Source organism: Trachurus japonicus, chromosome 16, assembly GCF_045865225.1.
Source record: "Trachurus japonicus isolate A0001 chromosome 16, Traja_1.0".
NCBI lineage: Eukaryota > Metazoa > Chordata > Actinopteri > Carangiformes > Carangidae > Trachurus > Trachurus japonicus.
Genome location: NC_140922.1, coordinates 5201028 through 5215515, shown reverse-complemented (window position 1 = coordinate 5215515; position 14488 = coordinate 5201028). Strand labels below are relative to the sequence as shown.

Below are 14488 nucleotides of genomic sequence, written 5' to 3'. Positions count from 1 at the left end.
GTCTCTCTCTTTTCTCTCTCTACCTGTTTTGTCACTCATCAAGCGGCACCGGTGTAAACCCCCGCCCGCCCCCCCGCCGCCGCCGCCGCCACCGCTCCTCTCCCTCTCTCTCCCTCCCTCTCTCTCTCTCTCTCTCTCTCTCTGTCATTTTAAATGAGAAGCGGTAGCTACTAGGAGAGGTACCGCCGCTCCATCGTTTTAAATCATGGACTGAAAAACAGCCGTTCGTCATTTAAAAATAAAATCGCGGACTTTGAGACTCGGTGTTGGAGAATATTGGAATGTTACCGCGTCTGGTCACAGCGTCCTGGTCACGTAATGAGCGCTCATCTTAACGAGCAAGTCTTCTCTCCCGGCGTAAATCTACGTCAATATTTTCCGGTAGCTTCTCATCACAGTCTGCACCTTGCAGAGTTTGAGCTGCAGCTCAGTTTCACTTGTTTTCATTTGACAGTTTCACACAGAACTTTCTGGTGGAGTCTTTCTATGTTTCTCCTTCTGTGACAGCAAAAAAAATTTTCAGACAAGACGATTGTCTTATAAACTATTGATTTTTTTTTAACAGAACGACTCCTATTATTGACAATGAGCACAAGTTATATTTGATTGATAGGCCTACCAAAACTTTATTATTGTGAACAATTCCTTAGTTTCAGGTGTCCACCTCATTTTATTTAAATGTAGCTATGTTTAATGCCAGAGACAAATGAAGGAAAGACAAAAAACCTTCAAGTATTTATTTTGGTGTTGTTTAGGCCAGTGCCTTATCCTTATTTTACTCAGCTGTTTGCACTTTATGCTACAGTTAAAATTGCATATTTCATTAAAAGTTTAATGAACTATCATCTTAATTGTCTTTATTTTTAGTTAGCATATACCTTAAACACTTCAAGCTGAAAGCTATGATGGTATATAAGAGCAGCTGCATGCTGGTGCGATAAGCTGTATGTTTTACATTCAATTTACGTATGATCCGATTAGTCGACTAATCGAAAAAAATAGTCGGTGACTAGTCGACTATCAAAATAATCGTTTGTGGCAGCCCTACCGGCAGTAAGTCAGATCTGTTCCCGGTGCGTGTTGGACTCCGGCAGGGCTGCCCTTTGTCACCGGTTCTGTTCATTATTTTTATGGACAGAATTTCTAGGCGCAGCCAAGTGCCGGAGGGGGTACGGTTCGGGAGCCACTTGATTTCATCTCTGCTTTTTGCAGATGATGTGGTCTTGTTGGCTCCCTCGAGCCAGGACCTTCAGCATGCACTGGGGCGGTTTGCAGCCGAGTGTGAAGCAGCTGGGATGAGAATCAGCACCTCTAAGTCCGAGGCCATGGTTCTCGACCGGAAAAAGGTGGCTTGCACCCTCCAGGTCGGGGGAGAGTTCCTGCCTCAGGTGGAGGAGTTTAAGTATCTTGGGGTCTTGTTCACGAGTGAGGGGAGGATGGAGCGCGAGATCGACAGGCGGATCAGTGCGGCGGCCGCAGTAATGCGGTCATTGTATCGGTCCGTCGTGGTGAAGAAGGAGCTGAGCCGAAAGGCAAAGCTCTCGATTTACCGGTCGATCTACGTTCCCACCCTCACCTATGGTCATGAACTCTGGGTCATGACCGAAAGAACTGGATCCCGGATACAAGCGGCCGAAATGAGTTTCCTCCGCAGGGTGGCGGGGCACTCCCTTAGAGATAGGGTGAGGAGCTCTGTCACCCGGGAGGAGCTCGGAGTAGAGCCGCTGCTCCTCCACATCGAGAGGAGCCAGCTGAGGTGGCTCGGGCACCTGTATAGGATGCCCCCTGGACGCCTCCCTCGTGAGGTGTTCCGGGCATGTCCCACCGGGAGGAGGCCCCGAGGAAGACCCAGGACACGCTGGAGTGACTACGTCACTCGGCTGGCCTGGGAACGCCTTGGGGTCCCCCCGGAAGAGCTGGAGGAAGTGTCAGGGGAGAGGGAAGTCTGGGGTTCCCTGCTCCGACTGCTGCCCCCGCGACCCGGACTCGGATAATGCGGCGGACAATGGATGGATGGATGGATGTTTTGCGGTAGTTGTGTCCGTCCCCGCATCGCCATGGCAGCAATGAATGGGAGTGCTTAGGCTGTTTCCAGCCCTCAAAGCCGCAATTTTTTTCCACAGACAGCGTCAGATGGCGACTCAAACATGCACCGAGAAGTTTATTTACTTCAAGCAAGCCGACATGTTTGTAAAACTAGATCTAATTCAAAGTCTCCCGGAGTCTCGTGCGAGACCCAGTTGCCGTGCTCGGTGTGTTCAGGTGCAGTGGGAAAGCTCCCGTTTGTGTCATAAACACAGGAATATCAACTCTTTACTTGCTTTAAGTAAAAAGAACTTCTCTGCGCATGTTTGAGTAGCCACATGACGCTGTCTGTGGAAAAAAATGTACACCTGAAGTAAGTCAAGAGTTGATATTCCTGTGTTTATGACACAAACGGGAGCTCCCACTGCACCTGAACACACCGAGCGCGTCAACTTGGGTCTCGCACGAGACTCCGGGAGACTTTGAATTAGATCTAGTTTTACAAACATGTCGGCTTGCTTGAAGTAAATAAACTTCTCGGTGCATGTTTGAGTAGCCATCTGACGCTGTCTGTGGAAAAAGATTGTGGTTTTGAGGGATGTAAACAGCCTAAGCAGCGGAACTTGCATCTGCTCCCAATCATTGCTGCCGTGGCGATGCGGGGACAGACGCAACTACCGCAAAACAGCGGGAGCGATTAAACTGAAAATCTTCAGATTCCTTCTTTTAGACCTAAAATGTTAGGAAGTTTGACTCACAGCCAAGTTCTAAGTCTTATTCTGGCTAATGTTACATGCACCTATAAAGACTAAATAAAACAGGTGTATAAACACTCCAGTGACATCTATTATTCATGGAGAAATGTTTGTACTGTACATGAACACACACAGTGAACTTTTCTGTTCCTGGTTCACCTACTTTTGCTTTTTTACGACCAAGGGTTGAATATCTCTTCCATAATATTTTTATGCAATTTTTTTTTATATGATATCGATGTCAGATGTGCACAATGCTTGTAATTATCATTTGATTTTTCATTGCTTTAAAAGGAAACAATAAAAAAAAGTATGATCTAAAAAAAAATAAAAAATCAAGGTGAACTGTAAGAATATCTTAAAAGGTTTTCATCCTTCATCAGTCGAATAGCTGTTAAATCTCCATCCACATTTTATAGTATTATGTTATAAACCCTCACATGAACAGTGTTCTCCGCCAGCTTCCACAGCTCATAACTTTACATAGCACAGCAAATATTGATGCAGTTCATACCACTGCCCAGGGTGCAGGCAGAGCTGGAGGCAGCCGAGGTATCGACGGGAGCAGGGAGGAGGAGCAGAGGAGGAGAGGAGGAGAGCAGTGTACTGGAGGAACAAGAGAAGAGCATTCCCCTGGTGTTGCTCCTGTGTAGCTGGATGTTATTCTCAGTGGAGGACAAGTCACCAGACACGAGGAGAGGCTGTTCACACGCGTTCAGATGCTTGTAGAATGAATAAACCCTCAGACAATGAGAAAAGTGTGCTGTCTGAGCTCTTTAAGAGTGAACACAGAAACACACAGTCCTGTTACTGAAACACTTGTTTAGCTTTAGCTTTTTTACACTGATGTACAACAGCTTGGCCCCGTTTCAGCGCATGGGGACTGAATCCTTTGGCGGCTGCATTTTTGAAGAGAGACTGTGTCACAGCGGAGCAGATTCAAAAGCACCCGAGAAACACGGCCCCGACCTATCCCAAGATTCATTGCTGCTGCACACAAAGTCATCAGAGAGTTTTTTTGTGTGTTGTGCATGAGCTGCTGCGACTGCCTTTGTGTTGTCGCCATCCCAGGTTGGACTCTGATGTACATGACCAGATTTCCAACGCAAAAATATCAATTAGTTTGTAGGTTTTTTGATGAGGCGCATTGACACCCTGTGACTCTATTAAATTAATTATCAGCTGCTGTGCTGACATAAACAAACTCTTCATTACCTCGCCGCGCTGGATCTGGATAGATGTTTCAGGACCGGACCTGTCACGCATACCAATGAACCGCGGAAACCAGCCCGGATGACTCAGCACTACGGCCAGCCTGCCCTCTGCTTCCTGGACTGTAAGGTTTGACTTGGGCTCATTACCTTGTGTGACATCGTCCTCTCCTCTCCTCCTGCCTTCAAATAATCAGCCTGTGTGTTCCTTTGTTGCCTCTTTGGAGTCCGACTCTTGAACAGCTTCTGGCTGACAAAGATCACTGTCAATATCAGATGATTACTCCGTCAGCGGGGAGGTCATCGGAGGTTTAAAACTGCTCACTTAAATCCAATAACTGTGGCTGCCATCAGCAGCCTTTTATGCTGCCATCATTAGTGAGCTGTGTGGGCAGGCGGTCAGACTTAAGTTTCCTCCAGGATTTAAAAGCAACATCACTCCAAGTTTTCCTCAATAAAGCTCTGAGATGTGAGAGGCTGAACCTTGCCCCCCCTCGCCCCCTAAAAAAATCTACTCTGGAAAAAATTAAGAGACCACTTCAAAATGATCAGTTCCTCTGGTTTTACTATTCATAGCTATGTGTTTGAGTAAAATGAACACTTTTGTTTCATTCTATAACCTACTGACAAAATTTCTCCCAAATTGGAAACAAAAATATTGTCATTTAGAGCACTTATTTGCAGAAAATGGCAACAGGTCAAAATAACAAAAACAATTCTGGTGTTTTCAGACCTTGTATAATGCAAAGAAAACAAGTTCCTATTCATTTTAAAACAACACAACACTACTTTTTAAACTTAGGAAGAGTTTAGAAGATTTAGATCCTGCGTGTCATTCTCTGCCTCCCATTTCCTGTCACACTCTCAACTGTCCCATCTAATAAAGGCATGAAAAGCCAAAAAATATACTTAAAAAAAAAAAAAATCAAAATTGGTGGAATAAATCCCAATTTTTTATCGCAGCAGTGTTTTTTTTTTTCATTTATTTATAGTCTTTCTTCCTCATTAAATATGGTTTGGTTCAGGTGATCAGCTAAGTAGAGTGAGGTGTGCTTGTGTTGGAGTTCAATAGACTGCCAGCTGCCAGACATGTAGAGAAGCTAAGAACATTTTGGAGTGGTCTCTTTATTTCTTCCAGAGCTGTACATGGAGTAAAAGAAAGGTTTTATTCCAGACTGAGGGTGAAAACGCTTCTAACACCACGGTGCATATATTGTTTTTTTAAACAACCCTGGGTGACATGGGGGCGGCTGAGCTGAGGTATGGCTGATGAAGTGTGCCCTCTCCGTCGACAGAGATGAGTGGCTGTTTTTAGCTGCACTGAGCTCGTTTGCGAGCTCGACTCTGGGAATTGTGTCTCCTTCTGCCGAGCAGCTTTGTGGCACTCTGGGGACTGGAAATAGGGAGATTGCAACAAGAAAGAGCGACAGTCAGAGAGAGAGAGAGAGGCGGCAAGAAACGGAGAGAAACACTGAGGGAAGGAGCAGCTTGGATGGTCTCTGCATCAACAATGAAAAAAAACAAACTAAAAGTGTGCTTTACCCAATAATAATCTCTGCTTCTATATTATGTACACACCTTGGGAAGCCAGTGTGCCACTATGAACCCAGCAGTAGAGATTGTATGTCGCATCTCTCGGTGTATCAACACAAAAAGGGAAGAGAGGAGGGCGGGCGAGGATATGAAGCAGGAGACATAAAATTTTCAACAAGTCAACGGTGGGAACGCAGCCAATCTCTGTTTTTGTTTATTTCTATTGAAATAGTTTGTTACAGTTCCCAGAGTGAAATGTGATAGAGTAACCTTGGTGACACCAGACATGGAGGTGTGATATCCTGCAGATTAGACAGCCGAGCTCGGGAAGCCAGCACGCTCCAATCCTCCTGATTAAAGTGAATCAAAAATGTATTTTTCTGTTCCCAGTCGTCTCCACGGAGAAGCTGCTGACGACATTTAACCCTCAGAGGCCGGCAGCCTCATGTTCTGCTGGTTCTTAGTTGGGCTTATTTGAAGAGTTGGTTCATAAGAAGATATATTTGTTTTTCTAGAACCAGTTTAGTTTTCCATCTCCTCTCCCAGCCTCTCTGTGAAGCTCTGGTAACAACAGGTCGATGTCGGCCAATCAGAAATGAGGACGCTCTGAGCCTCTCTTCTGATTTTCTCAGTGATACAATAACATCGGAGCAGATTTAAGGTAAAACCCTCAGAGAAACCAAAGTTGGATGGTGGGTCCTCGTGGGCGGGGCTTGGTGACAGTTTTTTTGTGACATCACAGCATTACAGGAAGTCCTGGTGGCTTATCTTAAGGCTGGGTGTCTGAATCCAGGCGGTGTGTATTTCTCTGTGGACTGATGCTTTGATAACAAAAAAAAAAAGTGCATCTATTGAACTTTCCCTTGAGAAGTGGAGCTAAACTGAAAAACAACCAGCAAACAAAAGAACGGGCCTGTGATCACAGAGGAGCTCTGTGAGCAGCAGCTGTGAGCCTCATTAACATTACATCATCATTACACAACACAGGGCCTGATAAAACCTTGCAAGGTTTGCTATTATCTTACTTGAAGAAACAAAAGTGATGAGGCTGGTGAAACCAGAACAACAGATAAGTCACTTATTGATTCCTTGTCCGGCTGTAGAAGCAGATGAAGAGTCTCAGTCTGAAGAGGAGCCACTCTGAGCTTCAGTTTAACACTCCTGCTCCACCAGCACAGCTCAACTCCTGCACAGTGGTGCACCTATTTTATATTGTTGGCTTTTATATTGTAATTCTTTTTCTCAGTTTTAATACCATTATCCACAGGATCTTACTTTTACTTGTGTTTTATCTTCAGTGGATGGGTCCTTATCACTGTTTTCTCCTTGTGTCTTCATCTGTTCTATCTGTATGGCACTTTGTAACCTCGTTAACAAGGTGCTATAGAAATAAAGTTTATTTTTACCAGTGTTGGGCATGTAACTTTGCAAAAGTGATTAGTTAAAGTTACTAGTAACTTTCCCAAAAAATTAACTGAATTACTACATTATAAAAGTAACTACAGTAATTACTAGGGGTGAGAATCTTTTACTATCTCACGATTCGATTCGCTTCTGATTTTTGGGGCTACGATTCAATTCAAAATCGATTTTCAATTCAAAACGATTTGATTCCTAATGATTTCTGCTTCAGTCTATCGGTGTGCAAAGGATCCTCATGATCTACTCCAGTCTGCTTTGAAGACAGAATGACTAAAGTGTCTTTTTCACATTTATGGAGTTTTAAACATTTATCCATGCTTAGATGGAATTGTTGAAACTGTTGCATGAAAGCAATATCACATATTACTTAAGTAACAAAATTAAAAGTGCCTCTTATTAAAAAAAATAGTGCAGTTAAATATGCTGCCTTTTAAATTCTAAGGAAATGGAAGCCAACAGACAGCAGATTTGTTTCATTTTTTATTTTTTAAAATCGATTTTGGCACATTTTATATCGATTCTGAATCGTATTAAATGAGAATTGCAATTCTTATGTGAATCGATTTTTTGGCACACCCCTACTAATTACCAGGAAAAGTAACTGTTGCGATACCTTATTCTTAAAATCAAATGCTCAAATAAGTCAAATGACTTGGACTTGCTCCCCTAACCCCCTCACCATAACCCTAACCTCCCGTTTATCTGGATCTAACCAACTCACTCAGTATCCCTCCGCACAGGCAGGCTCCGTAACGCTGTGTTGAGTTGGTTAGTTCCAGATAAACGGCTTTTGGTAACACTTTATTTTAAGGGGTCCTTGTTCCTGTGTATCAACCTAATTAATTACAGTGTAATTACCTATGTAACCGTATGTAATAACATGTACTTACATTGTAAATATATAGTGTATTTTGGTGTACTTACAGGTCCTTGTTACACTTGTAATAAGAAATGCTTGTGCAAAGAGAGAGGCCACTTTGGCATTTCTTATTACAAGTGTAACAAGGACCTGTAAGTACACCAAAATACACTATGTATTTACAATGTAAGTACATGTTATTACATACGGTTACATAGGTAATTACACTGTAATTAATTAAGTAGATACACAGGAACAAGGACCCCTTAAAATAAAGTGTTACCCGGCTTTTTCCCCGACTAGTTGATGGACTGAAAAAAAGTGTGTATATAACGTAGTTACACTTTAAAGGGATAGTATCATTTTTTTTAAAGTGGGGCTGTATGATCTACAAATAGCCCCTAAGTACTTTAATTGCAGTAGAAGACTCTCTGTACTCCTCCCGTTAGCAACGCCAGCCCATAATAGCCCTGCCCAGAGATTTACAACATACAGTGTTGTGAACAGACCCAAAGAAACGGCCTATTTTCACGGCCTAAAAGAGGTTTTACCTGAAAAAAAATACACAGTTCCATTGTTCACTATAATATAATTTTTTCCAGCCCTTCAAAGTGCAGGAAAAACACAGTTTTTATTTGGACCTAACCAGCTCAGGTATCCCTCTGGTTAAGTCTAAATAAAAACTGTGTTTTTCCTGCACTTTGAGGGGCTGGAAAAAAATGTATTATAGTGAACAATGGAACTGTGTATTTTTTTTTCAGGTAAAACCTCTTTTAGGCCATGAAAATAGGCCGTTTCTTTGGGTCTGTTCACAACAATGTATGTTTTAAATCTTTGGGCAGGGCTATGGGCTGGCGTTGCTAACGGGAGGAGTGTAGAGAGTCTTCTACTGCAATTAAAGTACTTAGGGGCTATTTGTAGATCATACAACCCCACTTTAAAAAAATGCTACTATCCCTTTAATGGGTGTCTTATTTGGTGACGGGACTTTTATTGTCAGTAATGGTAATGGTGTTACTATTACCTGTGATGTTGTAGAAGTAGTTGAAGCAGTTGAGGTTGAGGCTGCACGGCTCCTTGTCGGTGGTGTCTGGACACTCCCTCCCCACGCTGGGCGAGCGGAGTGTGTACGCCGTCCGCTCTCGGTTGATGGTTCTGGTGCAGGGCTGAAACACAGAGGCAGCGTCAGAGCCTGCAGCCTGGACGTCCACACACTGCAGCGTGATAAGAAACACAACAACACAACACGTAGCCATCCCTGGACTGGAACAGAGCCACACAGCTACTGTCACACTGATGCTCATATTAACTGAACATTAAAGCTGATAAGTGTGAATTTGCCTTCTTCTGGATTGTTTCCCGGCTCCTTCAGCCACAATTCATTTCAGATTTCTTGTCAAGACATCCTCCCTCAGCCTGCGTAGGCCTGCTTCCTAGGGATTCCCAGTGTGTGGAATTTGATATTTTTCCAGCGGGAGATGACAGGACGGCTGAAACGGATATTCTGGAGGAATGGTAAACCACCGGATTCTACACAGTCATTGCTTGCTCAGAAGAGAGTTGGTGGGAGAAAATGACAGCCTTTTGAATAACTCCATCGCCGGCACGATGAATAAAACATGCACGAGGCCCCGCTGCAGACTCCATGTCGAGATTGGAATTGTGGGAAGTCTTTGTGTCAAGCACTTTGGGAGAGAATGGGGTGTGATTAACAATGGCCAGGGTGATGCTGCGGAAACAGCAGGTGAAACCAGAGCAGATAAAATGGCTTTTTACCACGAGTCTGAGGTGTCAGGGACAGAGGAGCTGAACAGGATGTTCTGACACCTTACATGGGTTTTTTTTTTTTTTTTGGTTCAGAAGTGAGAGTGAAGACGCTGCAGCCTGTAGGCACTCAGCTGCTGTGGTGACATCACAGGTACAAATCTAGATTTACAAAGTCTTTATATTCTACACAGAGCTGAAAACGATCGTTAGGTTTCTCATAAATCAGCCTTTTTCTGAAATGTAACTAATAATGTTCGCTGTTTGTAGTCGTTTGCCAAATGATAATCACAAACAGTCAGACTTGTGTTTGCTACTATATCACTTCTGGGTGGTTTTTTTTTGTGTGTGAGTATAAATATGTAAATTCTGGGAAACCTGCACTGGAGTTGTGAGTCTTTATCATAAATCATCTTCCTCCCCTGCTGAACACTGGGAGACTTGACTATAATATAGGTGATATATAAGCTGTTTTCTTCCTGCTTCCTAGTTCATATTTCTCTTTTATTCATCCTTGGTGGACAAGAAATAACCTGTTGACAAAGATTCAGTCGCTGCTTGGAATAATACGGCACGGCTACGCTTTGAATTCCTCCAGCCTCGGAGAAAACATTTCTGACAAGAAAAAGATATCATGATAAATCTCAGTGGGCTTCACAGGAGTCTGACGCTCCCACAGCTCCTCCGTGTCAGACAGCTGAGCTGCTGCTTTCTGATCTGGGTTCAGTTCTCACCAGGCTGCAGCGGCTCCAGGGCCCCCAGTCGTTGAGAACGCAGTCCTCGGGGCAGGGCAGCCGGCTCTCCCTGGCCCCCAGGGGCATCTCCTCGGGGTCGCACAGGTAGTCCTCCACGGGCTCCGAGGGGCCGTCGATGGTGTTGAGCATGCACCTGTGGGATTGGTGGACAGAGCTGCTCTTAGCAAAGCTGCTGCTGCTGCTGCTGCTGCTGCTGCTGAGCTCCACAGAAACAAAGACAAGCTGAGGCTGCTGCTACCTGAGATACTTAACAAGCTGCAGTCAAGTGGAACAGAGGTCAGCCAGGAGGAAAAACCCAGGGTCAGACACAGACTGTCTGAACGGGGACCAGCTCGTTACAGACCTGAAGTCAAGTCGCACTCCACTTCTAACTTTTACTTTATCTGTTAAAGGGACAACGAGGAGTTTTGGAAAAGCGAAGTGTTTTCACACTACATTTATGAGCCTCCGCACCGTGAAATTCTTTGACCGGCGCAAGACAGACTCATGTTTTCATTCATCAAGAATTAAAGTCAGAGGTTGGAAGACGATCACATACCGTCGTAGTTCCCACCATAAACGGTGATTCAGCAGCGTTATTCTCATGACTCGCCACAAAACCGAAAGTAAAGAAACGCTGGTCGGCTCGCCCAGCATTTCCGCCACCACTAATAATAACAAAATAACGATAAAGACAAAACGATATATCTATCGAAAATGGGCCCATTATGGCTAACGTAGATTCATCCACATTAACGTGAGACTTTTTATAACCAAATAGAAACTCCTCGTTGTCCCTTTAAATGTTAAAGTGTTACAATAAAAACACAAACAGAACACCTCAGCTGCATCTCTAGGGTTAATTCCTTGAATTTGCAGCTTGCAGATATATCTGTCTTCTTTTACATTAATTATTAATGTCATGCTTTTCCAAAAATCATTAAACTTTATACGAGACACTCATCATATTAATTTGAATACATGTTTGGACACATTACATGTCTTTAAGGAGCAACTTCCACTCTCGGAAATACACCAATTAGTTTTCTGATTAAATTATTAAATGAGGTGTCATTATCAATCTACGATAATAAAAATGATTATTAAAAAACAAAACAAAAAAATCAAAGCAGCTGATTCCTGGCTCCTCCAGTCTGACTTCATAATGACATTGAGAAAAACCCTGAAAAACACTGAACTGACCCCAATGTGTCATCTATGTTTGAGAGTGTGTTTGAGTGTTTTACATGCAGAGAAAAGTGCTGTAACCAATGTGTAAACAGGTTAAAGGGATACGGCAACATTTTTTTTTCTTTCGTGTCTTGCCTCACTCCAGAGTCTCAGAGCTGACAAAACTCTCCGGTAAGGCATCTTGAGCGGTCAAATGCCGGTAACGGGACGAGATCGGTCAAAACGGAGGGTTCAAGCAAAGACGGTTTATTCTGGTTCAAGCTAGCTACATCGAGGGTAGGTTAGCTTCCTGTTTCAAAGTAGAAGCACAAATTCTATCGTCATGGTTTTCTGTATGTAAAGGGAAACGGGTGTTTTATTTTGTGAAAGTAACCGGAAGTGCGTTGGTCACAACGGCTAGCTTGAGTAGCGCTGAATTTGTCCGAACAAAATTGTAAACAGTTGGTATTTAGACAAATTAACGACACACTGCTGATCTAAACGGCTACTTTCTCCCCTAAACATGTTTGAAATGTGGATAAAGTGATATATTTACAGAGTTTAGAGCTAAAATGAAATCAGCTTCTGACTGCTGATTTCAGCTCAGGTAGCAGGCAGGCTAACACTACCCATACACTTCCAGTGTTTGAGCTAAGCTAATTACGGGCGATACGGCTCTATCTCCCTTGTTACTGCACGTACAGTGGAAAGGATGGTGTCTATCTGGACTCGGGAGAGAGGCAAGACATGAAAAAAAAATGTTGGTGTATCCCTTTAATGTAGCTTCTATTGTAAAGTATTTTTTGTACTATATACAATTTTTGGGATTTCTAACCACTGATATCCTGATACTCAGTAAATCAGTAATTCTCAGAATCCCAGGTTGCCAGGTACCTGACTTTTCTGGTCTGGACTCCTTCTCCACAGTTCTCCTTCAGGTCCACGTTGCTGACCTTCCACACGCTCCACGGCTCGGCCACCCACACGTACTGGTTGCAGTCGCTCTGACACGGCACCACCTCGTACACCTGACGACACAATCATCTCATTCACGGATAAAGGATAAACCCTGATTGTTTTGGTCTACGTGACGATTGTCATCATGAAGAGAGAAAAAAAAAAGGAAAAAAGTGTCTGCTACAAATCTTATTTTCACAGATATTTTTTTGCCTTAGCCAAGCAAGTTTGTCAGTTAAGTTTTGCCTAATACATAGTGATTCAGCTCTGTGAGGTTTAACTCAGCCAACGAGATTATTTCTGCCCCCGGAGCAGCTCTGCCTCCCAGAAATGTCTGTCGGAATAAAACTCCCATCTGCCGTACTACCGTGTTTACTTCTAGTGAGGATATTGTGGCTGTGTACATCTATCTGTCAGTGACCCACTGACATCAGTGACACTTAACATCTGTGACTACATCGCATAACAAATAGCCGAGGAAGGCGGCTCGGCTCTTACCTGGGCCTGTAGCGGTGGTGAGTCGTATCCAGGGAGCGTTGGGGTGGATTAAGAGGAGACACATGGATTAATGAGCACATGCCAACTGTTCATATAGTGCAGAACCTATGATTAATGCAACATTCAAGAGGACATAATCAGAAAAGCCTTTGGCATAAATACCTATGTGAAACTAGCACATACACACACACACATGCAGTGCCAGGCACACACACACACACACGTCAGCACCACCTTAATCTGAATGTGCTGATACTCACAGGCCTGGAAAGCATTTCATTTTTGCAAATCATGGAAACCTGAAGGAGTCAACTGCTCAGGCTGGAGCATTAATATGGTGGATGGGATCCATTTATAGCAGCCATTGCACTTTTTTTTGCACTGTTGCTGCTCAGCAAAAAAATGAGCACAGCAATAATGAGGGGAAGGTAAAGCAAAGCTCTGCAGACTCAGGCTAATTATTCATTAATAATTAATTTCGTTCTCTTGCTTTGCCCCTCTCTCTCTCTCTCTCTCTCTCTCTCTCTCTCTCTCTCTCTCCTCTGGTTGTGTGTAATAAACATCACACTTGTCATGAGTGTACACACATTGTTGAACAGCTTATACATATTCAGTGTTGAGTTTGGTGTGGATGTGCTCAGGCCTCCGTGTGTTCACCTGGTTGATGTGGTCCAGTTTGGGACAGGGCCGCCCGCCGTTGTACGGCTTCTCTCGGAGCCACTTGGAGCGAACTTTGACCCCGCTGCCGCAGGACTTGCTGCAGCGCGACCAGTTGGACCACTCGCTGAGTTTACAGTCGGAGGGACAGGGGATGATGCACGCTTCCTCGATGTAACCTGAGAGGAAGAGGAGAGGAAACACACACGTTTGCTGATTCTGGTTTTTAGGTTTAGGTTTATTTATTTAGCACAAAAAATGCGTATAACGCTGCGCAAGGAGGGAACAAAGTCCTAGCGAACTTGTACAAGGTTCAATAATACAAAACAAGAGAGAAGCAGAACATACATGAGCTAAACAAAAACAAAAGACAAAAGATCAATAGCAGCAGGAATCAAGTTTGGACTTGAAGTAAATAACAGCAAAAAAATCTGTGACAAAAGCAGAACAATGACAGAGAAAATATAGTTAAAGAGCGAGTAGGGAAAGATAATTAGATTCCTGTGGAAAGTAAAAATTCCTTCAGATTCTTTTTAACGAGTAAAACTGAAGCGGGGGGGGGGTTGAAATGATGACACCTTACAGTCTATTTGGACTGCGTAATATAGTCTGTTATTAATTGTTTCAGAAGGAAGGAGCACCCACCAGAAAATTGATTCATGAGGAAATTACCTTCGAATCAAAGCTTTGTTCTAGCAGCAGGTCGAGAGAAAAACCTTGTCTGCCTCTTTGCAGGAATCTTGTTGTTTTTTTCTTTATCCTTTAATAAACTACTTTTGTCCAAATTCCCAAATCTCAGTTTGTCTTTTCAACCTAACAAGCAAGCGTCCATTAAAGCTCGACAACTCTTTATTAAACGCTGTGTGGGGGGAAAACACCCAGCTGGAAGAGCGGCAAACTATT

The 14488-nt window shown here is 43.5% G+C and overlaps 1 protein-coding gene across 1 annotated transcript in view; it reads right to left on the bottom strand.

Annotated features, from left to right (window-relative positions):
• The window catches only part of thsd7ab (thrombospondin, type I, domain containing 7Ab), a 204359-nt gene that overhangs the window by 45737 nt on the left and 144134 nt on the right, over nucleotides 1–14488 (bottom strand). Inside the window, exons 15-19 of the mRNA XM_085803520.1 lie at nucleotides 13586–13764; nucleotides 12929–12934; nucleotides 12368–12501; nucleotides 10304–10457; nucleotides 8830–8971 (exon numbers count right to left, since the gene is read on the bottom strand). Coding sequence (XP_085659646.1) covers nucleotides 8830–8971; nucleotides 10304–10457; nucleotides 12368–12501; nucleotides 12929–12934; nucleotides 13586–13764 — 615 coding nt within the window. The remainder of the gene's footprint in view (nucleotides 1–8829; nucleotides 8972–10303; nucleotides 10458–12367; nucleotides 12502–12928; nucleotides 12935–13585; nucleotides 13765–14488) is intronic.